The sequence below is a fragment of the Dendrobates tinctorius genome, unplaced genomic scaffold (assembly GCF_039654945.1).
Source record: "Dendrobates tinctorius isolate UK_male_01 unplaced genomic scaffold, ASM3965494v1 ptg000138l, whole genome shotgun sequence".
In the NCBI taxonomy this organism is placed as follows: Eukaryota; Metazoa; Chordata; class Amphibia; order Anura; family Dendrobatidae; genus Dendrobates; species Dendrobates tinctorius.
In genome coordinates, this window is record NW_027361806.1 from 29,222,492 (window position 1) to 29,248,839 (window position 26,348).

The following is a 26,348-nucleotide window of genomic DNA, read 5'->3' on the forward strand; positions in this document are numbered from 1 at the left end:
GATCTCTGCCGCTAGCACCACAGGGCTTAATCCACTGCCCAAGAGGTGACGGGGGCATCACTGTGCTCCCATAATCCCGCAAAGGGCGCACCCTTCACTGGGTAAAGAAAAAAAATAGACGTCCAAAGCAAAATTGGTAAAAAAAAGTTCCAAAAATAAATTACGATATTGTTAGACCCATTTTGTCAGAAAATGAAAACTAACCCACCCGTCAGAATCCCGAGCCGACCCCCATCTGATAAAGGAAGATATTGGGGAACATTTGGAGTCTCTTCATTTATACTCAACATTGTAAACATAGAAGTTATATTACATGTGCTTCGCGGTTCTCCACGTTTTCTTCTTTTCCCTGCTTTTTACAAAAAAAAAAAATATATAAAATCACAAAACCGCACGAGGAGAAACGAGGACGACGTCCTTCAGAGACAGAACCACAGTGGGGGTCGCCTGTACAGGTCCGCGCCGTTGCCCGTTGACAGAAGAGTCCAGATCGGAGCGCGGAGGATGGGGACGATGTAAACAAGAAAAAATAAGGGGGTTGTGGGCCGTCGAGTCCTCGGCTCTGGGTGACTTCATAGAGGAACATTAAAAATCAGCAGCAGGTACAGGGAGAAGAGAAAACGTACAGAGTGCTGCGGGGGAAGGGATCTGGCGTCTCCCCCCGTTAGTGCCGACTGGAAGGAACAAAGTGAGAAGATCTGGAAGCCACAAAGTCCAGGAAAGTTTCGAACTTTCATATTAAAGTTTTATTTGCTCCATTACGGATAAGAATGTCCGTCAGCTTCCAAATCTTCCTCTGTCACATTACAGACCCCGGCGAAGCCTCCGACTCCGGAAAATGGAGGCGCAAGGAGACCAGGGCGAGTGTTGAGCGAAATTGGAGCGATGGCAGTCTCTCACAAGTAGACGCGCCTGAGGTCCCCTGGTGAAGTGATGGTGTTACACTGCGGGCACAGCTTCTTCGCTCCCTGCAAAAGAGACAGGACGTCAGGAAATAACAAGGTGCCTCCTCCAATATGGCTGCCATTCCAGGCCCCCGAGTCGCCCCGGGCTCCCAAATCTGGATATTGTGTAGCGACACAGCACCCGCTTTCACAAAAATGCAGTTGTCATATTCAGGACACTCTACGGGGGCTGCAGCGGCAGCCATATTGGCTGAACCACAAGCAGGATGGAGTGGAAGACTCCCATTCACTTGTATATATGAGGGTCTCCTGACATCAGTCAGCGTTACCTGATCGTTATGTTCTTCTGGGAGAGAAGGAGACAGCAGAGCTGCTCCACTGACAACACAGGGACCCCACCCAGCAAGCGCATGTGAAGATCCCAGCGATCGCCAGAAGAAGGTACTGTGCCATCTCCAGCCACCGCAGACGGAGCGGCATGTGCCCACTCTGATGAGTGGAGGCGTCAGTGGTCGGACCCCCATGTAGATACTTAACTGCCTGTGCTCATAATACCCCAGTAATGACCGTAAGACCACCATCATCTGAGAGGCTAGAATTCAGCATATGTTTGGGGTTTCTCTCTCCCCCCAGCTTTGTCCTGACCGCGTCAAAGCTCTGGATCTCTACCCCGAGCTGTCACGTGGCGCTCTCTAACCTCTCGCACCTGTCCCTCTAGACAGTTTTTATTTGCGGGCCGAGAGATTGGCTCCTTTCATCCGCGTACGTATAAAAATGCTTTCCTTCTGCACGCGATTCCGCGCCGCCTCTTCAAGCCAATTAAATCTTAAATTGTTTATTGCGAGATGGAAAAGGCGCGGGGGAGTAGGAAATCCAGCGGATGTGAGCGCAATCGTCAGGCGGGATCGTCCTGCTGCTCGCCATTAATTACCGTATTTTCCTAGTGTTTTATTATACAAGCTTTTCACTTTCATGTGTGAAACGGGGTGGGACGCGATTTGCAGGACGCCGCTGATCCGCCACACGCGAGGATACAGCTGCAGCCGTTAAACCAGTGCAAATATGTGGGTGACCTGGAGGGAAGGGGGCCGCAGAGATTGGGGAGTCGCTGGGAGGGGTAAAGGGCAGACTTAACGAGATTACACACATTCACTTTGATCAAGACACAAAAGCAGCAAGGCGTTCCAGGCTTTTTACGGCCGTCTTCAGGCTACGTTTTAATGGCTACATTAGTAGGCGGCTATTTCAGGCTGGGACGACTGGTTTCATAAATTGAGGGTCTGAGAGGTGGGGGACGCCGGGTGGAACACAAGAGCGTGCTTATTAATTGTTTCCCAGCACCAAGGGCCTTACTGAGCCTTTCTTCCCCCACCGGGAGCTCGCTCTGATTACAATGTGGTCATATTCAGGGATGCCACAAATCAGACCGCGGCTGGCTACAGCAACGCTGCCGACAATCTGCGCGCTGCCCACCACCTCGGCCGTGCTAGCACCGCACACTCCCTGGCAGGCTGCTGAGGGCGCTATCCTGCAAACAGCAGGTAATTCAGGTACAGCAAAAGATCTGAAAGCAAGAAAGATTTCTTAAGGTGCGAGCAGGACAGAGACAGTGGATAAGAAGGACACTGCCAAGTGCCGTGTAACTGCATATTACAATCATACCACTGGGGGGCAGAAAAGAGCACACAGGCTGGCGAGGGGAGGAGAGCGTCGAGGGGGAAGGGGAGGAGAAGAGCGTCGAGGAGGGGAGGAGGAGTGCGTCGAGTGACTGGGAAGGGGAGGAGGAGAGCGTCGAGGGAGGGAAGGGGAGGAGAGCGTCGACGGGGAGGGAGAGGGGAGCGCGGGGGAAGGGTTGGAGGAGAGCGCCGAGGGGGAGAGGAGGAGGAGAGCGGCAAGGGGGAGAGGAGGAGGAGAGCGCCAAGGGGGAGAGGAGGAGGAGAGCGCCAAGGGGGAGAGGAGGAGGAGAGCGCCAAGGGGGAGAGGAGGAGAGCGCCGAGGGGGAGAGGAGGAGGAGAGCGCCGAGGGGGAGAGTGCAGGGGGGGAGAGTGCAGGGGGGGAGAGTGCAGGGGGGGAGAGTGCAGGGGGGGAGAGTGCAGGGGGGGAGAGTGCAGGGGGGGAGAGTGCAGGGGGGGAGAGTGCAGGGGGGGAGAGTGCGAGAGCAGGTCACTGGTCCAGGACCCCCTCGTACAGTTCACGTTGCATATCGTGGAAAAGTCATGGAGCCTCAGTAACGATAGCAGCAGTTGGCAGCACCTGAGCTTGGCAGCGCTGCACGCTGAAACCACCAAAGTAATGGTGGATGAAGAATGTGGTGCAGAGGAGACCGGCAGCGGGCGCATAATCTGCCCACAGGAATTGCTGCTCTTATAGACGGGGTCTACAAGTAAAGACCCCCTGTTGGTTCTTTATGTCATATTGGCCCCCACCTTACCAGAGTGCGCAGCCAGCATTCCTCGCAGTGCACGTGCCAGCACTGAATGGACGTCAGGGGCATCGTGTACGAGTCCTGCGAGAAAAGAGGAGAGGATAGTAAGTGCACAAATGGTGCACATTTACCCTTAGGAGGCAGCAAAATAAACAAAACAAAAAAACATTACACCAAGAAGCTGAGATGGCAGGATCTGCTACATCCACAAATCACCACCCCATTCCCTCAGCGTATCCAGTTCAAATTACTAATACTGACCTACAAGGCCATCTATAACCGGTCTCCCCCATATGTCTCTGAACTAATCCCTCAATACCTTCCCTCACATAATCTTCGGTCCTCCCAAGACCTCCTTCTCTCCTCCACACTTATTCGCTCCTGACCCAACCGCCTCCAAGACTTCTCCCGACTGTCCCCCATCCTCTGGAATTCTTTGCCCCAACACGTCCGACTATCAACCACACTCGGATACTTCAGACGGAACCTGAAAACCCACCTCTTCAGGAAAGCCTACAGCCTGCAGTGATCCCGCTGCCTCCTCACCACTACTGGAGATATCACCTCAACCAACACCGGAACTGCTGCAACCCCCCCGACCTACTGTCTCCTTCCCCACCATCCTGTAGAATGTAAGCCCCCCGGGGCAGGGTCCTCTCCCCTCTGTATCAGTCTGTGATTGTTTGTTTACTCTAAGTGATATCTGTAATTTGTATGTAACCCCGTCTCATGTACAGCACCATGGAACCAATGGCGCTATAGAAATAAATAATAATAATAATCTGTATATGGACCGGCTGTGAGGGTCTTGACCAGAACTCCTAAGGGCCGCACACTCCGGTCCATACTTTTCGCACAAAATGTGGATGTTTGAAACCCCCCTAAGGGACAGGATCCACCACACAAGAAACCAGTGGCAGACCCCTAACCTAAGAGGCTGAGCCCATGGGAAGAACAGCAGAAGCGAGCATTGAACCCCATTATGGTAAGACACAGCGGCACGATGAAAAATATTTGTCAGTCACTTGATTTTGCTGGGAAATAGTGAATTCCCCCACGAGATGGTGCAGCAATTATAATCAGCCAATCTCTGCAGCGTCATTTGGCCGCACCCTTATTCAGTGAGTAATCGGCTGATGGAGCTTCCACCGGACCCCAGAAGCTGCCGGTGATCCCCCACAACCACGAAGTACTCACCATGCAGATGAGGCATTTGTAGCGGTCTCCTCGGGAGAGTTGTCTTTCTAGTTCCCGGATTCGCGCCTTTAACGCCTCAAACGTCGTCACTGCCGATTGTTCTGTGATCCTGAAACAGAAAAAAACAAAGTGGATTGTAAGCGCTCCGTCCATCCATCCACTCATCGTCCATCCATTTATTCATCCGTCCATCCATTTATTCATCCGTCCATCCATCCACTCATCGTCCATCCATTTATTCATCCGTCCATCCATTTATTCATCCGTCCATCCATCCACTCATCGTCCATCCATTTATTCATCCGTCCATCCATTTATTCATCCGTCCATCCATCCACTCATCGTCCATCCATTTATTCATCCGTCCATCCATCCACTCATCGTCCATCCATTTATTCATCCGTCCATCCATTTATTCATCCGTCCATCCATTTATTCATCCGTCCATTCATTTATTCATCCGTCCATCCATTTATTCATCCGTCCATCCATTTATTCATCGTCCATCCATTTATTCATCCGTCCATCCATTTATTCATCGTCCATCCATCCACTCATCGTCCATCCATTTATTCATCCGTCCATCCATTTATTCATCCGTCCATCCATTTATTCATCGTCCATCCATCCACTCATCGTCCATCCATCCACTCATCGTCCATCCATCCACTCATCGTCCATCCATTTATTCATCCGTCCATCCATTTATTCATCGTCCATCCATCCACTCATCGTCCATCCATCCACTCATCGTCCATCCATCCACTCATCGTCCATCCATCCACTCATCGTCCATCCATCCACTCATCGTCCATCCATTTATTCATCGTCCATCCACTCATCGTCCATCCACTCATCGTCCATCCATTTATTCATCCGTCCATCCATTTATTCATCCGTCCATCCATTTATTCATCCGTCCATCCATTTATTCATCCGTCCATCCATTTATTCATCCGTCCATCCATTTATTCATCCGTCCATCTATTTATTCATCCGTCCATCCATTTATTCATCCGTCCATCCATTTATTCATCCGTCCATCCATTTATTCATCCGTCCATCTATTTATTCATCCGTCCATCTATTTATTCATCCGTCCATCTATTTATTCATCCGTCCATTCGCATTCTTCCCAATTAGCAGTAAAGTGACTGCAGAGGTAAAAGCCAGAAGATGTGACAGGGGCCGTCTGCGCGGGGACAGTCATGGCCGCTGCTCACTACAGCCAGAACAGAGCAAATACTCCTCCAACAGTCGGGCCGAACACGTGGGAACAGCACATAAAGCGGCGCAGCCCGCCATGTAATGGGATTATTACAGGATCTGGGCACAATGATTTTTTTGCAGGAGGATAACGTCTAATACAAAAGGCAATCAATAGCCGGACTGCGGATCAGGCCGCTAGTTAGCTGGAAAATTAACGCGCTGCTCGCTGCGTCACGCTGCAGGGAGCCGGGACAAATCAATGGCGGGGATATTGATTTAGTTATTATCACTTCATACGCTCGCAGACATTGTTAAATATCCATTTATTAACAAGAGACGGAGCCACGAGCGAGGATTCCTCAGATCCGGGGCCTTCATCTGCTGCTAATCAAAAGAGCGCCAGAGACCCCGACACAAGGGGGATGTTTTACACGGCCGTTCCCGCTCACCCCCTGCTGCCTGCAAACTAGGCGAAAATCCTGCACCTGCCGCTCTCCGCATGAGCGTGCCGGGACAAATGGTGGAATCGGCGCCTGCTGGGACGGATCACAGGCAGAACGTGGCAGGAGGCCACTAACCCAGCTCCTACCGAGAGGACGGGGGAACGGAAGAACGCACTGAATGGGGGAGAAGATGCAAAATGGCCTAAAAGAAAAATGTTCTCCCCATCACTGCAATGTTTAAAACGAAACCTCAACCCGACAACCAAAAATACACAGATCCTGGTAATCTACACCCCCTCTTCCGCTCTATGACCACTGTATATAGTGGGAGGTTGTCAGCCCCGCCCTCAGTGATGACATCACGAGACCACACCCCTTATACACCAGCTATTACTGCTGTCAACCTGCCTGTATATAGTGGGAGGTTGTCAGCCCCGCCCTCAGTGATGACATCACGAGACCACACCCCTTATACACCAGCTATTACTGCTTTCAACGTGCCTGTATATTGTGGGAGGTTGTCAGCCCCGCCCCCAGTGATGACATCACGAGACCACACCCCTTACACACCAGCTATTACTGCTGTCAACCTGCCTGTATATAGTGGGAGGTTGTCAGCCCCGCCCCCAGTGATGACATCACGAGACCACACCCCTTATACACCACTATTACTGCTGACAACCTGCCTGTATATAGTGGGAGGTTGTCAGCCCCGCCCCCAGTGATGACATCACAAGACCACACCCCTTATACACCACTATTACTGCTGTCAACCTGTCTGTATATAGAGGGAGGTTGTCAGCCCCGCCCCCAGTGATGACATCACAAGACCACACCCCTTATACACCACTATTACTGCTGACAACCTGCCTGTATATAGTGGGAGGTTGTCAGCCCCGCCCCCAGTGATGACATCACTGAATGGAGTAATTACAATGTAACATTGTTATTGCTGCTTTTTCTAAATAAAAAACAAAAACAAAAACTCCAGGAACACCTTTTACGAAATAAACCGATCGGGATGGCGCGCTTGTGGAGAAGTTTATTCTTCAGAGAATTGCACTAAATATTTCATGTACTCTAATAAAACTCTGGACGCGGTAGGAGACATAATCCCACATTCATCACAGGCGTCAGATCCGAGGATCCCCGTGGCCTCTGTCCTCGGCACGCCGTGCCGGCAGTCTCCCGCCTGACCCTGGTGCTCTCGGCTCCTACGCCGCTCGTTTATCAGAAGTTTACTTATAGCCACAGCTTTGTTGCTCAAAATTAAATTGAGCAATCTCCGCGCAGTCCCCAAGGAGCGCTCCAAGGCGCTCTGTTAATTAAATTATCTCTGAATTTGCAGGAGCAGAATCTTAATTGACTCTGGATTGTGAGAGTGGCGAGATCACACAAGGCTGGAAGAGGATGCGGATCATCCCCGCGCTGGAGAACTCTCTCGGGGCAGAGCAGGATGCCTCCAGTCCAAAGCACAAAGATACAGAACCAGTCGATTACACAACCGTGCCCTCTACATCCCCGCGCTGGAGAACGCTCTCGGGGACAGAGCAGACTCCTGTGGCATCGCAGGGAGCCTCCAGTCCAAAGCACAAAGATACGGAACCAGTCGAATACACAACCGTGCCCTCTACATCCCCGCGCTGGAGAACTCTCTCGGGGACAGAGCAGACTCCTGTGGCATCGCAGGGCGCCTCCAGTCCAAAGCACAAAGATACAGAACCAGTTGAATATACAACCGAGCCCTCTACATCCCCGCGCTGGAGAACTCTCTCAGGGACAGAGCAGACTCCTGTGGCATCGCAGGGCGCCTCCAGTCCAAAGCACAAAGATACAGAACCAGTCGAATACACAACCGTGCCCTCTACATCCCCGCGCTGGAGAACTCTCTCGGGGACAGAGCAGACTCCTGTGGCATCGCAGGGCGCCTCCAGTCCAAAGCACAAAGATACGGAACCAGTCGAATACACAACCGTGCCCTCTACATCCCCGCGCTGGAGAACTCTCTCGGGGACAGAGCAGACTCCTGTGGCATCGCAGGGCGCCTCCAGTCCAAAGCACAAAGATACAGAACCAGTCGAATACACAACCGTGCCCTCTACATCCCCGCGCTGGAGAACTCTCTCGGGGGCAGAGCAGACTCCTGTGGCATCGCAGGGCGCCTCCAGTCCAAAGTACAAAGATACAGAACCAGTCAAATACACAACCGTGCCCTCTACATCCCGGCACTGGAGAACTCTCTCAGGGACAGAGCAGACTCCTGTGGCATCGCAGGGCGCCTCCAGTCCAAAGCACAAAGACACAGAACCAGATGAATACCCGACCGTGCCCTCTTCATCCTCGAGCTGCTGCTGCATTAGAGGCTTCACGCTTGATCTAGGATTACCATGGTAACAACAACAGGCTAACTCCACTTCCTGTCATGTGACCTACAAGCTGTCAGTTTACTAATGTTACCATGGCAACCTCCGAGCAAGCACAACATGCTCGTATTACACATTTATACAGGGCAGTTTTCATAGGATTTGCCTACATCTTTCTGTTCTGCTTCATCATTTACACACAGAAAATGTCCAAATTAGACCAGGACTAGAAACCGCATCTGCACTTAGACCCGCAGGCCCATTGGTTTGTTACAATGTATCAGCAAAAGACAGCTGACAATGACACACTGTAACAAAGCACCAGCTGTGTGAGCAAGTGAATTATGTTGTTGCAGAGCTGGCGGATAACGGGACATGACCTGACATTTCTCCCCAGACGAGCGCTCGTCATCGCCAGCCTCCCCCAGGTAATTATCTCAGGGGCGGCGTGTGAATAGGGCCTAGGTGGCAGGTTTGGCAGAGGTTGCGACTATCAGCACCGCAGGACACAGCTTCCTCCTAACCCAAAGCAATATTAGTGCCACGAGAGGCGATGACAGGACTGGCAGCCAAGGCTGGAAACAGCATAAAGCTGCTCCTCAGAGAACGGGACTGATCTTCTGGAAAATCCAAAACCTGTCCATGAAGCCCCACGCCTGGCGGTGCTTCGGGGAGAAAACCGAGACCTACCCACTCAGGGGTGAAAGGTCCCAGGTGACCTGCACTACCTTCCCAGGCATCTGCAGGTTAATGAGCCCATCAATCAGAGCAGCACTGAAGTGACAAGGCTGCCAACGAGCAATGCTGCAGTGTAAAGCAAGTGCAGCAGCACAAGCCAATGATGAGTGTCGTTTCACACAACAGCTCTAATCGGCAGTTACTGATCTCAGCATGTTGTACAGGATTTATATTCCTGACACACTGTGACGCTACAATGGGCTGCATGTTCTGGCTGGCACAGCTGTACCGCTCGCACGCAGCAGAGCTGGACGAGCTACAATTACTGGATCATGACCTGTAGAGATGGCAGCTGCCGTATGCTTGGTGTGGCGGGTACATGAGCGGGCGCGATGCTCGCTGCTCCTCTACAATGAGGCGGCGTCTGGGGCTGGGACTTGTGTCCTCACCTGTGACCATCAGCTGCAGCTTCGTTTGGCTCGAGGCCCCGAGAATCCTGACTGCCAAATCGCCACAAATGTTCAGTGCGTGTTGTGAATTAATAAACCCCAGAACACGGGCGGTCTAACTGCAAGGCAGCGGCCGACGTCTTAACTGAGCTGTTACCCATCCGGACCACGAGGGCTGCCACAGATGCAGCTGATGAAGGTCAAAGCCCACCCAGAGGCAAAGCTGCTTCACAAATGGTATCGATCATCCGCTAATGGACGACCCCCGTTTATGTCCCCAACCTGCTGAATAATAAAGGCATACTTTCCTCCATGATCAGTGTCCCCGACGATCTCGTGACATCGCCATTAGTGGCTGCAGCCTTCAGAGCAGATGTCTGTCCCGATGGAACTGTGCAGGCTGCAGCCAATCAGCGGCCACTAATAGCTATATCACGAGATTGTCGGGAACTCAGCGCTCAGAGCGGCACCGGCCTTTTGTTGGGGCCTTTCAATAAGAGTTGACAACCCCTATAATCCCCCCGGGTCCGCTGCCACCACTTCCCATGGGTCTGCGCTGACGTCTTCCACGCTCACATGGTCTCTGCAGCCAATCACCGGCCCAGAAAACGACACATCATCACCGCACAAGTAATCACCGACCAGCGGAGACAACAGGGTAATATTTATCCTATTGGGTTATGCTGCTGTCAGGAAAGTTTACAACGGAAAGTCTAAGGCTGTGTGCCCACGTTGCGTTTTTAAGCGTTTCCGCAGCGGCAAGGCCACCGCTTAAACACTTAAAAACCGCTAGTTAAAACGCATCCCATGGGATTCCACAGTTGCTGTGCCAATGCTGCAGATTTTTCCGCTGCGGAATCCCATAGCGGTAAAATCCGCAGCATGTTCATTATTTCTGCAGAATCGCGGCGATTCCTCCACCATAGGATTGCATTGAAACATTCACTTTATGCATGTGGTTATGCCCACCATGCGTAAAGTGAGCATTTCATGTGCGGATGGTACCCAGGGTCTGGAGGAGAGGAGACTCTACATGCCCTGGGTACCATATTCCTGTTAAAAATAGAAAAAAAAAAGAAATAGGGATATACTTACCCTCTGTAAAAAGTTGGTCACAGTTGTTAAGCACTATGCTTGTGTGTGACCAACCTGTCAATCACTTTTCCAAGCGATGTTTCAAATCGTTTGGAAAAGCGCTAGCATTCTGCAAGCTAAAAACGATTCTGCAGCATTTCTGCAACTTGGGCACATAGCCTTACACAATCCCTAATAAGAGGGTCAAATCTTCACGTGGGTCTGTATGCAAATAACCAGGAGTTGGGGAGCAGACACGACCTCTGTGACGCCGATGAGACTTCTGTGCTGCAGATCTCTTTAGTGCATGGGATCGCGGACTGTCCTGTGCCGCGGACGCGACCTCTCTGCTGCGGATCTCTTTAGGGCATGGGATCGCGGACTGTCCTGTGCCGCGGACGCGACCTCTCTGCTGCGGATCTCTTTAGGGCATGGGATCGCAGTGCACTGAAAAGACAGCGACAACTTTGGAATGAAATGCGACAACGCTCCTTTCCAATATCAGCTCAATCAAGTTACAGGGTGAATCCACGGACCGAGGAAAGTTACAGAGAAGCTGCAGCAGTAACGGAGACAAACACGAGGATATTGGGTATTGTCAGCGTAATCCGCGCAGGCCCCTCTCCTGGAGCATCCCATTCCTTCCACCTGATTAATGATCTTGTCGTGGTGATGGATGACCCACCCCAGCAGATTAGAGTCTCCTGTTCCACCCACCGGCCTCCGCTCCCTCCTCTGCCACTTCTGGAGGTCCTCCCGCACCGGTGCTGGAAATATTACAGAATTATTAAATAAACATTGGCGCGTCATGTCTCTTCCTATAGCGCGCCGCTCGCCCTCTCCTTGTCCTGTTTGCTTTCACGTTGACACCAAACAGCTGGAGTGATTCATTGGGAGGCTGGCAGAGACATTTTGTGTCATATATCATGCCGGGAAGAGCCGTTCCCTGCCCTGACGGAGACAAAGTGATCGACCGAGACCGGCTGGAATGAATTTATGACAACACAAAATTGAGGAAAACAAATGGGAGGTGACCCGGTGGGCTCGTCACCCGCAGCACTTCCGTGCCCGCAATCTAGCTTGGCGACAAAAATAACAGGAAAAATTGAACACTGACGTTTTGGATTTAGTTGCCGGCCCTGTAACCTCAGAGCTGCGCTCTCCAACCTATCGCTGTGCAACACTACAACTCCCAGCATGCCAATGTCTTAAAGGGAGAGGCAAACACAGCCCTAGTAAAATGCAGGTAGCTAAGAACATAAAGGGAGCGTGTTATCAGAAAGAAAATCTATTGTTTGCATCGGGTTTCTTTGTGGTACATCAGTTTCCTTTGTGAGAAATTAAAAGCAAATGTTTTATTTCCCTATCACAATGTGCATGAATAAAAAAAAAAAAAAAAATAGAAATCTCGCAGCTGTCACACACCGGCCGCTGCGGCTTCTCCATTCAAACTGCGAGTATCAGGCAATGCACACGTAGATTGTGAGCAACGAGAAGACTGTGACCAACTCTTGTGTCAACGCATCTAATGTGCGTGTCACGGTCATAGTGAAGGGAGGGGGAGCAGGTGAACTGTGATATCCCCATGGTGAATCCTGTGTTATTAGCCGTGTATAGAGGTGTAATCAGTCATTGTACAGGAAGAGCAGGTGAGCTGTGACATCACCTATTGTGAATGGTGGATCCTGTGTTATCTACTGTATATAGAGCTGTTATCAGTCATCGTACAGGAGGGGGAGCAGGTGAGCTGTGATATCCCGTATAGCAAATGCTATGATATTAGCTGTATATAGAGGTGTTATCAGTCATTGTACAGGAGAAAGAGGAGGAGAGCTGTGACATAACGCACTGTGAATAGGGGATCCTGTGTGGTCTCATTCATTGTAATCCTTTCTCGGATGATTATGAAACTGCTGTAAACTCTTCTTGTATGAATTCACAATAGCCCCTGTGATTAAAGTGAAAATTACAGCTTATAAATAAAATTCAAAAAAGCCCCCAAAAATAAATTTAACACAAAAACCTGATGTAAAGTGTTAATCCTTATTTGATGACACCATGGGTTTAATGACGTCATTAGTGAATGACGGGAGAACTTTCCTGACAGATGAGTTAATGCCGAGCACAAGCCTGCTCCTTGTAGGGCCAAGATGCAGAATGACTGGAAGATTTTCACAATGAGATGATCGCTCACGGAGAGCGAAGGCGCCGTGACACCGCTGATGAAGCTCGGCTTATCCAACAGATTTGTTTTGGTAAATGTTAATCGGGAGGCAAAACACAAAGCGATCAATAACAGCGTTTTTTTTTTTTTTAAAGAAAAAATAGAAAAGTCCAAGTTATGAAAAATGAAGCTGCTCAGGGCCCGGCCTAAAGAGCTCCAGGCCTCGGCCGCCCTCAGCGCCAAACAAGAAAAATGAAACCAATTTAGCTCCAGATTAAGAAACAGAAACTGGAGATGAATCAATTTAGCCTGCCGGGCCGGGTCGCCATATATCACGGCTCCGCGCCGGAGCAGTTAGCGAGCAGATGGTGCACGCTCCCCCCGCACGCACTTTCCTTTTGAATACACATCAGGCTGCAGCGCTGTGATCAATTCATTTCCCTCACACACTTGCACAGATACACCTGGGGCAAAATGTCCGGCCGGCAGGAACACCGAGGATGGGACTATTTATTACAGGAAAATCCAGTCTTCTAAGGATAGTAATAAGAGTCTCTCGCGGGACGGAGGACGGATGACTGGAGCCTGCTGCCGGGACAGGTGATAAATGGGCGGACAGCGGCCCTCGCTGTATATCAAGTGGTAAACTGAAAGGGCTAGTGACTTCCTCGGGATGCTCAGCGCCCGCTGTCACCACCATCAGCCGCACAAACTGTAAGACTAGCACCACCGCAGCAATGAGAGCGGCCACGTACGAGGGTCATTTCTGGACACTATGCTGCGTCCCATCACTATTCCCATCACACCAGGGCTCGCTGCTTCCTAATAACATCCCTTACAATTGGCACTGCCGTAACATCCCCCAGAGAAATCCCCTTTAATGTGGCCAGGGTGCGGCTCCTCAGACTCCGCTCCTTACAAGTCTTGCATTTGGACAGGAGAGCATCTGAATGCTAGTGAAGGGTTTCATCCACAAAAAGCAAGCAGAGATCTTATAGGAGTTGTCTCATCCTGTTACAGTGCCTTGTGAAAGTATTCGGCCCCCTGGAACTTTTCAGCCTTTTCCCACATATCATGCTTCAACCATAAAGATACCAAATGTAAATTTTTGGTGAAGAATCAACAAGTGGGACACAATTGTGAAGATGAACAAAATTTATTGGTTATTTCAAATTTTTGTGGAAATTCAAAAACTGAAAACTGGGGCGTGCAATATTATTCAGCCCCTGTAACTTTCAGTGCAGCAAACTCACTCCAGAAGTTCATTGTGGATCTCTGAATGATCCAATGTTGTCCTAAATGACTAATGATGATAAATATAATCCACCTGTGTGTAATTAGGTCTCCGTATAAATGCACCTGCTCTGTGATAGTCTCAGGGTTCTGTTTGATGCAGAGAGCATCATGAAGGACAAGGAACACAACAGGCAGGTCCGTGATACTGTTGTGGAGAAGTTTAAAGCCGGATTTGGATACAAAATGATTTCCAAAACTTTAAACATCACAAGGAGCACTGTGCAAGCGATCATATTGAAATGGAAGGAGTATCATACCACTGCAAATCTACCAAGACCCGGCTGTCCCTCTAAACTTTCATCTCAAACAAGGAGAAGACTGGTCAGAGATGCAGCCAGAGGCCCATGATCACTCTGGATGAACTGCAGAGATCTACAGCTGAGGTGGGACAGTCTGTCCATAGGACAAAAATCAGTCGTACACTGCACAAATCTGACCTTTATGGAAGAGTGGCAAGAAGAAAGCCATTTCTCAAAGATATCCATAAAAAGTGTCATTTAAAGTTTGCAACAAGCCACCTTGGAGACACACCAAACATGTGGAAGAAGGTGCTCTGGTCAGATGAAACCAAAATTGAACTTTTTGGCAACAATGCCAAACCATATGTTTGGCGTAAAGGCAACACAGCTCATCACCCTGAACACACCATCCCCACTGTCAAACATGGTGGTGGCAGCATCATTGTTTGGGCCTGCTTTTCTTCAGCAGGGACAGGGAAGATGGTTAAAATTGATGGGAAGATGGATGGAGCCAAATACAGGACCATTCTTGAAGAAAACCTGTTGGAGTCTGCAAAAGACCTGAGACTGGGACAGAGATTTGTCTTCCAACAAGACAATGATCCCAAACATAAAGCAAAATCTACAATGGAATGGTTCACAAATAAACGTCTCCAGGTGTTAGAATGGCCAAGTCACAGTCCAGACCTGAATCCAATCGAGACTCTGTGGAAAGAGCTGAAAACTGCTGTTCACAAACGATCTCCATCCAACCTCACTGAGCTCCAGCTGTTTGCCAAGGAAGAATGGGCGAGAATTTCAGTATCTCGATGTACAAAACTGATAGAGACATACCCCAAGCAACTGCAGCTGTAATCGCAGCAAAAGGTGGCGCAACAAGATATTAAGTTACAGGGGCCGAATAATATTGCACGCCCCACTTTTCAGTTTTTGAATTTCCCCAAACTTTTAAAATAACCAATAAATTTTGTTCAACTTCACAATTGTGTCCCACTTGTTGTTGATTCTTCACCAAAAATTTACATTTGGTATCTTTATGTTTGAAGCATGATATGTGGGAAAAGGTTGAAAAGTTCCAGGGGCCTGAATACTTTCGCAAGGCACTGTAAATGGATAAAAATGGAAAGTGCTTGCAATTACAAGTATTCGAGCAGTGGCGGCCGGAGTCCTAGCCCAGCGGAGCCCGCTCTTTTCTATGGATCATGTAAGTGCTGCTCTGAAGCTGGATCTGCAGGCTGCTGTGCTCCACTGATGCTGCAGAGAAGTCTTTGCTGACGTCATCAGCGAGCAAAGTCTGGGTTAGCAGCAACCATGTTGCTGGTCTGAAGAGTCGATCTGGAGCGCACTAATCCTGCTGCTAACAGGGTGTCGGCAGGCAGAGGAGCAGTGCGCTCCTGAATATGGAGGGTGAGCGCCACCAAGAAATGGGAATGCAGCAGCTACAGTCCCTACAAAACGCCGGGGCTACCACTCACTTCTCAATGTCGCTGTTCTTACACGTCTTCTGCATCGCATCCTGTTTACTGCTCTCTCCATTACTCGTTGATGGCAATTCTGCAACAGAAGTAAACCCCAAGTTATCCCGATACCCAAACAGAAGTGCACAGGACGGGGCATCGCCAATACTACATCTTTAGCACTCCAGTCCCCATGGAGAGAGACACTACCGAGTGACATTACTCGTCTTCTCCGGAATGATGCCATTCAGGTCCCAGACTCACCGTCGTTGCTCCATTTGGAGAACTCTGTTGTTATTCTGGTGCTGGGTGTCCCTCCGCTGTCAAAGGAAACATACAATGTCTCTATTAATATCCTTCTGTACTAACACAAGTGATTGGTCGGTCAGACAGAGGACGGCACTCACTTTAATACTGCTCCACGGAGCGCCTCTCTTTCCTTGGCTTCTCCAGGTTCCTCCCCGGTACATGGGATGACGTCGGCTTCTGTGTACCTGGAAAACGAGTTGTCAAGGAAAACAGGAGGTGGAGAGCAGAAGTGATTGTATCATGGTGTGAAATTCACAATGGACAAGACAATGCGTTCTAGGGGTTCTCTAACACATCAGGAGGTGAGGGGCGCAGACGACAGGCGCATGCCAGGACTTATGCACCGGACCGAATCATTAGAGACAAGCATGCGCCATTACCACCAAAGACAAGAAACATACCAAAAATCGTACTTACCGTTAACGGTATTTCTCTGAGCCCATGACGGCACCACGGAGAGTGGGGATCCGCCCCACGGGGACAGAAACCTACCGATAAAAAGCCGGTACCTCTCTCCCGCACCAGTTGTTTTACAGAGCATTAACGGAACTTCAGCCTAATATTAACACAACACTCTATTATAGAAATTCCTTTTTCTTAAACTGCGTAGAGGAGACACCACGTGACTTTCTGACTAAACTGTATTTACAATAAGTGCGCACCCCACGCGTGTAGGGAGGGAATATACGGGTGCCGTCATGGGATCGGAGAAATACCGTTAATGGTAAGTAACTACGATTTTCTCCTTCCCCCATGACGGCACCACGGAGAGAATTGCAGAGACTATTAGGCGGGGACCACTGCCTCCAGCACCCTTCTACCAAAGGCTAGATCTGCGGAGGTGGCTAGGTCCAGCCGATAGTGGGTGAAGAAAGTTGAAGGAGAGGACCAAGTAGCGGCTCTACATATCTGCTCAATGGAGACGCCTGCTCTCTCTGCCCAGGAAGTTGACACCGCTCTTATGGAATGGGCCGTTATTCTGCCTGGGATGTCCGCGCCTTCTGACGAGTACGACAAGGTGATGGCGTCCCTTATCCACCTCGCCAGTGTGCTCTTTGATGCCTTTCGCCCTTTCTTTGGACCCTGGAAGCAAACAAAAAGAGACCTATCCTTCCTATACTCCCTCGTTGACCCTAAGTTTTCCATTAGGCATCTCCTGACATCTAATGTGTGCAAGGTCTCTTCTCCCTTGTTTTTGGGATTGGGGCAAAAGGAGGGGAGGGAGATTTCCTGAGTTCTGTGGAATCGGGACGCTACCTTCAGCAGATAGGCTGGGTCTGTCCTAAGTGCCACCCTGTCATCCAAAATCTGTGTGAACGGAGGAAAGGCTGACAGGGCCTGGATGTCGCTAATTCTACGGGCCGATGTGAGGGCTACCAGGAGGGAGGTCTTGAGAGATATTAATTTTAGCGGTGCTTCCTGCAAAGGCTCAAAGGGGGGCTTGGTCAGGGCTGAGAGTACCAAGTTTAGATCCCAGGGAGGGCTGTTTAGGGAAGACACCGGCCTGGATCTACTGACTGTCTTAATGAACCTGGACACCCAACGATTCCCTGCCAAGTCACAGTTGTATAGGGCCCCCAGGGCTGCCACTTGAACCTTTAGTGTGCTGGTAGCTAGGCCTTGCTCTAAGCCCCTTTGTAGGAACTCTAAGATCGTTGATATGGGTACCTTCCCCTTTGGACTAGCCTTCGATACTGAAAGGAACTTCCCCCAGACCCTCCCGTACTGTTTAGTGGTTATCGGCTTCCTGCTTCGTAGTAGCGTGGCTCGGGTCCCCGGATGGGTCTATGGAACAGAATGTTTTCACTCTCCGATTCGTCTTGTTGGCGAATAGGTCTATGTTGGGTTTCCCCCATAGCTTTGTGATCTGATTGAAAACTTCCTGGTTCAGCTCCCATTCGCCCTGTCCTCTCAGTGGTGCATTGCACGGGCGGCGACATCTCCCCCGGCCTGCCGCCCCCTGTGTGACGTCACGCGCTCCGCCCCGCGCACCACCGCCGGCTCCCAGTGGTGCATTGTGCGGGCAGCAGCGCCTTCCCCGGCTGCCGGCGTGTGGAGAATACCTGTGCCCGCTGGCGCTCTCCCATCCCGGTACCTGCTCCGGCCCAGGGCCGCTTCCGGCCGCCATCCTGAGGGAGGACGGATCTTCTTGCTGCCGCCTCTCCCCCCGCACACCCTGAAGGCCCGCTGACCCCAGCGGTGGCGCCTCGGGTAACCGCCCCAGCTGGGACAGGGGGCTCCCGCTGCCATCCTCCAGACTGGTCAACCCCGGCATCTGGTAAGTCTGTAGGTTCCCTATGGGGACAGGAAACCAACTGATGCGGGAGAGAGGTACCGCCTTTTTATCGATAGGTTTCCTGTCCCCGTGGGGAAGATCCCCTCTCTCCGTGGTGCCGTCATGGGGGAAGGAGAAAGCAGGGATCACCAAAATATTAACAAATTTTATTAGGACACACAAAACCACAGAAAAAAAATTAAAAACATTTAAAATACACAAATAGTTACAAGAGATGTAACAAATACATACAGGAAAGCTCGATTCTTGCCAAAGCACCTATAAATCACATATCATATTGTAAATGACCAATAATATATCAATATAAGTCTGTGTCTTCATATAAATAGAGCTGTAGTGGTATGGGGTAAGGTGACCAATCCAATCATGTCCAAAAAAGATATATTGATAATAAAACACTAATGTAATGTAAAGTGTGATGACTCTAAATAAAGAGTTAAAAGTGATATTTTTGGACAGAGACCTCCCATAAAAAAGCCTATAAACTGTGTTCCAAATTATTATGCAAAAAGAGTTTCGGAGTGGTTAGAATTTTGTGTTTGTCATTTACACTCATTGCTGGTGATGGGTGTCAGGGCTCTTTATATCACTGAAAGCAATTGCAGATACCTGTGCACATTAGTTTGGCAGGTGTGTCCAAATAAAGGCAAGACTACTGAAGAAGGCTGTTCCACATTATTAAGCAGCCGACATTTTTTGCCAAAATGGGAAAGAAAAAGGATGTGTCTGCTGCTGAGAAGCAACAAATTGTGGAGTATTTAGGTGAAGGCATGACTACAACCAACATTGCCAAGACACTTCATCGTGATCATCGCACAATCAAGAAGTCTGTCGCTGATTCCCAGCACACACGTGTGCGGCTGATAAGGAAACATTGAGGACTCTTTCCAACAGGCAATTGCATCAGGTTAAAAAAGCAGCTGCAAAAATGCCTTGTCATAGCAGCAGACGAGTTTTTGAAGCTGCTGGTGCCTCCAACGTCCCCCGAACAACAAGATGCAGGGTCCTTCAGAGGTTTGCAGCTGTGCATAAGCCGTCCTGTCCACCACCTCTATCCACTGCACACAAGCAGAAACGGCTCCAGTGGCCAAACGAGACATGAAGACTGATGAGTGCCGTGCAACGCTCGATGGTCCAGATGGATGGAGTGGAGGATGGCTCGTTGATGGACACCCCATGAAAATACGGCTAAGGCGCCAACAAGGAGGAGGTGGAGTAATGTTTTGGGCTGGAATCATGGGGAGAGAGATTGTCGGCCCCTTTAGGATCCCTGAAGGGGTAAAGATGAACTCCATAATCTATGTGGAGTTTCTAGAACAGCACTGCCTGCCATGGTTCAAGAGGAAGAATCGTGCTTTCCGCAGCAAGATCATTGTCATGCCTGATAATGCAGCGTCTCCTGCTGCAAATAACACATCTGCATCTCTGGCTGCTATGGGCAGAAAAGAGGAGAAACTTATGGTGTGGCCACCATCTTCCCCGGACCTCAACCCCATTGAGAACCTCTGGAGCATCATCACAAGGAGCGTCTATGATGGCGGGAGGCAGCTCACATCTAAGCAACAGCTCTGGGAGGGGATTCTGTCCACAGGCAAAACAACTGAAGCACAAACCATCCAAAAACTGACAAATCCAATGGACGAGAGAGTTCAGAAGCTTCTTTCCAACAAGGGTCCTATGTGCAAATGTAACATCACCGAGAAGAAAGGTTTGACGTGAAAACTGTTTGATGTCATTCTGTAATAAGCTGATAATGCTGATAACTCCACAATTCACCATTTTTTTGTTCAAAATAAAAATGTTGAAAACTCTGCTGAGCATAATAATGTGGAACATGCATTCGGAGTGTTTCTTATTTTTAAAAATATCCTGTTATCATAGGCAGCTTGTTCAAAAACATTGCAATTAGACTGGAATATTAGATGACTGGAAAATAACAATGACTGCAATTCATAGAGGGAATTTAGAGAAAATAGGAGGAAATATGTTTTGCATAATAATTTGGAACACAGTGTATATAAGTAGGGGGCAGGTATAAATAGACACCAAATACAACAAGCAAGGGAAGGGGGTAAGCAGGAGGTCACATAAATGGGGTATATACATATATTCATTAGCGAAAGACCAAAAAGGTCACAAATAATAGGAATCAGAAAGTAGTATCCTATCAGACCACCTAATGAACCCACACAAATTGTCATAAATACATTACCACTTATGCTTAAAAAAACTTAAATAGGCATGCTCACAGACAGACACATAACGGTTAATTTAAGGTGCAAGGCAGAAAAACAGCCCCTGTAAGCCCAACGCTTTTCTGCATTTATTAGACAAGCATGATCCTCGTGACAGCAGGTGGCTGTGGACCAGACCTGGCAGCGCCGGTCATCTGCACCCCCACCTCCCGATGCAAAAGCGAGGGACGCAGGAGGACCCCGCTAGACGTCACCTGCCCATCAGCTCTGTGAAAGGATACTGCGCTTTGCCGTATTCCAGGGTGTCGTCACCATCGACGTCCAGATCGGCGTCGCTGTCGTGCGTTTCTTTGCTGCTGCACATTATAAATCCAGATCCTGAGAAATGAAGCATAAAACACATTTAGGAACAGCAACTTATTAATGCCTCGTGGCCCATAACGGGCGGATCGTAATGTAAGGGAAAATACAAAGCTATGGAGGGCACAAGTTCTACGATGGGGTCTGTGCACAAGAGCTTACACTCTGAACCCCCAGAGGCGAAGAGATCCACGTGGTGGTGTTGGACCCATGGTGACTGCACCAACCAATGCCAAAGGACAACCGGTCAAACCCAGGGCGGCAGACAGCAGCTGCATGGCGGGCGGCACAGTGGCCGGCTGCACGTGTGCGTCCCTGCTGACCTGGCAGCTGCATTACTACAGCCGGCGTGCACATGATTTACAGGAGGCGACAAGTGAAAGATCTACAATAACGGAGCGCACCCACTAATTTAATTTGTGAACAGATCATAACCGAGATTAATGGGCTCATAAAGCAACGGACGAGCCGCAGGTGCTGCCTGACAACGGTTCCTGGAAGGCAAGGTGAAGCAGCCGCACCGGTTCCTGCCAGGGTTACACATTTGGTGACAGTTTTAAGCCGCGTCCCTGTGGAGGATGACCCCCGATTTCCTGCTGTCGCCTGAGTGTCCGCGCCAGTGAAAACGTGGAGCAGCTGTTCAAATATTTGACGTCTGAAACCGCTTGACTCGGAGCCGGCGGCCGAGGGAGCTTGGATTTGCGTGTAGTAATGAAGAAAAAAATGGATTTGCAGCCGGAGTGTGTAACGGGTCTTGTTGACACTGTACAGAGCAGCGCTCGCCCCTGTCACAGATATCGGAGGCTGACGGGCGGTGGAACAGGGTGACCTTTGTAAAACTCTGCAATCAGCCTTGTTACATGAGGGCTACATGTGTACGGATGATCAGAACGGCGACCTGAACAGGGAAAGCTAAAGGTCAGAGGAAAACGCAAATCAAAGCTCCCAACGTGTTACAAGCCACGTGGACGTATAATTGGCTGGTAGATGAGAACGACAGGCGAGGAAGCAGGAGGATGTGCGGGCGGCCACATGGAGCGCCGCGGACGCTTCATCCGCTAATTACACCAATGTGAACCGCGACTTTCCGCACTCTCCTCTAGACAGACGGCAGCGGACATGGATCTGTCCACGAGGTTGCCACAAGCTCCTCACAAAGCCGACACTTGGCCTCCGATTCACCAGGACCGGTGTTTTGTACGCCAGACACGATGAAGAAGAAAATGAGCGGCTCTTACCGAATCTGACGCATCTTTCTGCTCCTCGATTACATGTCGGCCGCCACGTGTACCGCTCCTCCTCCGTGGCATCGGCCTCACAAGCTCTGCTCACTTTACAATAGGTAGTCGGAGCGGATCGGGGGGGACGGCAGCTGCGACTCAACCTCACCCCAGAAATCAATGAACCCGTCTCTTTGGCAAATAGGTTGTCAGGTAATATATAAGTGATGACCCTCAGCTCATGATCCTGACTGCAGTGCGGCCCTCACAATCTCAGCATTGAAAGACCCCGGAGGGTAGACCCCACTAATCTTCTTATAGATGAGCCTTCACTCTACAGGAACACCCCCTCAACAACACCAATCTGCGCAGAGTCCTGCTCGGCCGCCATTGTATGGCAGTGGAAACCATCAGTGCACGGCGCCATTATTCTCAGCCCCATTATTTTCCGCGGCGCACTCAGCCATGTACCGCAAACTAGAAGAGGAAAACAAAGGGCCAGAATTTATGTCGGCACCAATTAATCTACAGAAATTAGGAGAGGCCGGGATCCCACCTCCTGCTGCAACAAGTTTATTTTGTGATGGGAGCTACGCAGTAAATAAATGAAATGAGACGTTCCGGGCTCGTGATGAGGGAAGGATAATAAAGATTGACCCGGGGGCCACACAAACACCGCGCACACCAAAGTTGTGGCCTGTCTCCTCGGCTGATCGCTGGCAGGCAGAGGCAATTTCAGCGGCTGCGGTGACTGGCACCTCTATAAACCTCCTGACAGTCAGGAGACAAACTCCCCCGATCAATCAGCGCGCGACCATCACCACCACTTACACCCTGCGCCGCTGACACCGGACCACCGGCTGCAAATCAACCATTGTAACGAAGCGCAGAGACCGCCCAAAAGCTGATTCACGAGGACAAACCTGCATCCTGCAAGAAAACCCTCCAGAGGAGATCGATGGAGGCTGCGCGCCGGCTGCAGACAGTCGCCTTTTACTCAAATGTTGGGAATCTCCACACGCACGTTACGGTTTAACTCTTTAAAGAGCAGGGAATATTTCATGCTCTGTGAGTATAATATGTAGTAATTTCCCGTCCCCAGGTGTACAGCGCTTGTTGTAGGTGCGGCGAGCTGCAGTCACTGAAAAACGGGAAAATCCTCCAAGAGACGGTGGGAGGAAAAAAGAAAACATCTGTGGGGTTTGTTCTTTGTGTGGTTATTGGACCGGCCCCGGCCAGTCTCCAGGTAAGTACGATTGCATTAAAAACAAAACTTTTTTTTTTGTTAAATATTTTAGTGGTTCAAAAAAAAATCAGAAAAAAAAGGGGAAAAAATGTCTGTGCCGCCGCCATGTTGGTTGATGGCGCTGTGAGGCCGTGTTTGCATGTGATGAACTGAAATTTTATTTTAGGCTTTTCAGGACACAACAATCCCAGATAAGATTATTTTTTTCTATTAGAATGAGGGTTTTTTCTTAATATAAAACTATTATTTTTTTTTTACATTTTTTCTTAGACCCCCCAGAGGACTCAAATCTGCGATTCGATGGCTCATACTCTACAATACTGAGCCATAGGGGGACGAGGATGGCCGCCATGATAACCCCACTGGCTCCCCGTAATTACATAGTGAGGGGAGCGGGCTATGGTAGCTGGCGCACAGGCTCATCCACAAGCAGCCATTTATTAGTGGCATCTCAATGGTTAAACACAGACATTGGCCGTACAACAGCTGCAGAGCTCGATCCATACCCCTGCATGCAACCAGGTCATCGCCAACACATCCCACAAAGTAGGTGAAAACTTGGCCGACTGTGGGACCCCCCATCGCTCCAGAGAACAGGACTCTGAATGCACCCCCAATCATGGCGGACACTGACAGTGAAGACAATGGTGGTCTGCCTGCGCAGCCACTGCTCCACCAAGGGCACACTTTACAGCCCTGTACTCAGGGCAGATGGGGGTTTCCACTAGTATGACCCCACCGATGGGTGATAACTGAGTGTTGGAAATATCCCTTTAAATTCAAACCATTGAGTAAAGTGCAGGAAGGGTCTGCTGCGGGGGCTGCTCCGCTACTGAGGACTGTCCTGGGTCGGCTGAAGGTGGAGGGTCCTAAGGACTAGGGGGCTGCCAGATTCAGGTGAGACATCAAAGAGTAAATCATCACAAAAAAGCAGCAGTCGGCATCTGCAAGTCACATTTCTGGGGAAATAAGTGGCGCTGACAGGAAGGGGATCAGAGCAGTTTAGCAACTGGGGTAATCAAATCCAAAATGTAAAGCAGAAGTGGAAACGTCCGCGCACCGAGGACTCAACGCCGCAACCCGCTGCACAGCTGGAAGTCATACACAGATCCCCAAACCCCACAGCTCGCGGCGGACACAGCGCCTTTAAGTAATTAATGGCATGACGAGAGCCTTCTGCTTTTGAAGGAGAAGTGAAAACATGCAAGTGTTGAAATGTTACATGTCATTAAGGGGGAAAACGCTTCTCTTTAACCCCAAACTAGACTTTTTATGACCCTGCCAGAATGAAATTCCCTGTTAATTTAATCAATTAATCAGCATATTGATTCAAAAGCGGCGCTGGCAGCGAGCCACGTGTGCTGACGCTCCACACCTGCAACCCCGGCCGTAAAACACAGCAGTGAACGCAACAAATAATCCGCCGGCCTTTCCCCGACTGTTCACTCGGAACAGAGCAACTCCACCGAAAGAAACCCTGCCAGAGCCTGGCACGGGCCCCACATCATAACACAGCACTGGGAGGGGCCCGAGCGCTGCCGCACTCATGTATGGGAACTCTGGGGGGCGCTGTGTACATACATTACTGATTCTATTTATACTCCAGAGCTGCACTCACTATTCTGCTGGTGCAGTCACTGTGTACATACATTACATTACTGATCCTGAGTTACTCCTGTATTATACCCCAGAGCTGCACTCACTATTCTGCTGGTGCTGTCACTGTGTACATACATTACATTACTGATCCTGAGTTACATCCTGTATTATACTCCAGAGCTGCTCTCACTATTCTGCTGGTGCAGTCACTGTGTACATACATTACATTACTGATCCTGAGTTACCTCCTGTATTATACTCCAGAGCTGCACTCACTATTCTGCTGGTGCTGTCACTGTGTACATACATTACTGATCCTGAGTTACATCCTGTATTATACTCCAGAGCTGCACTCACTATTCTGCTGGTGCTGTCACTGTGTACATACATTACATTACTGATCCTGAGTTACATCCTGTATTATACTCCAGAGCTGCACTCACTATTCTGCTGGTGCAGTCACTGTGTACATACATTACATTACTGATCCTGGGTTACATCCTGCATTATACTCCAGAGCTGCACTCACTATTCTGCTGGTGCAGTCACTGTGTACATACATTACATTACTGATCCTGAGTTGCATCCTGTATTATACCCCAGAGCTGCACTCACTATTCTGCTGGTGCAGTCACTGTGTACATACATTACATTACTGATCCTGAGTTACCTTCTGTATTATACTCCAGAGCTGCACTCACTATTCTGCTGGTGCAGTCACTATGTACATACATTACATTACTGATCCTGAGTTACATCCTGTATTATACTCCAGAGCTGCACTCACTATTCTGCTGGTGCAGTCAATGTGTACATACATTACTGATCCTGAGTACCATCCTGTATTATATTCCAGAGCTGCACTCACTATTCTGCTGGTGCAGTCACTGTGTACAGACATTACTGATCCTGAGTTACATCCTGTATTATACCCCAGAGCTGCACTCACTATTCTGCTGGTGCAGTCACTGTGTACATACATTACATTACTGATCCTGAGTAACATCCTGTATTATATTCCAGAGCTGCACTCACTATTCTGCTGGTGCAGTCACTGTGTACATACATTACATTACTGATCCTGAGTTGCATCCTGTATTATACCCCAGAGCTGCACTCACTATTCTGCTGGTGCAGTCACTGTGTACATACATTACATTACTGATCCTGAGTTACCTCCTGTATTATACTCCAGAGCTGCACTCACTATTCTGCTGGTGCAGT

General features: G+C 49.6%; 1 protein-coding gene across 4 annotated transcripts in view; it reads right to left on the bottom strand.

Moving 5' to 3' along the window:
• Window positions 1-257: 257 nt before the first annotated feature.
• Window positions 258-26,348, bottom strand: part of RNF220 (ring finger protein 220) — a 340,908-nt gene continuing 314,817 nt past the window's right edge. For all 4 annotated transcript variants that reach the window (XM_073544949.1, XM_073544947.1, XM_073544950.1 and 1 more), the window contains 7 exons: window positions 20,981-21,077; window positions 16,307-16,393; window positions 16,164-16,219; window positions 15,918-15,996; window positions 4,528-4,636; window positions 3,337-3,411; window positions 258-968 (listed from right to left, as the gene is read on the bottom strand). In XM_073544949.1, coding sequence (XP_073401050.1) covers window positions 897-968; window positions 3,337-3,411; window positions 4,528-4,636; window positions 15,918-15,996; window positions 16,164-16,219; window positions 16,307-16,393; window positions 20,981-21,077 — 575 coding nt within the window. In that variant the 3' untranslated portion in view covers window positions 258-896. The remainder of the gene's footprint in view (window positions 969-3,336; window positions 3,412-4,527; window positions 4,637-15,917; window positions 15,997-16,163; window positions 16,220-16,306; window positions 16,394-20,980; window positions 21,078-26,348) is intronic.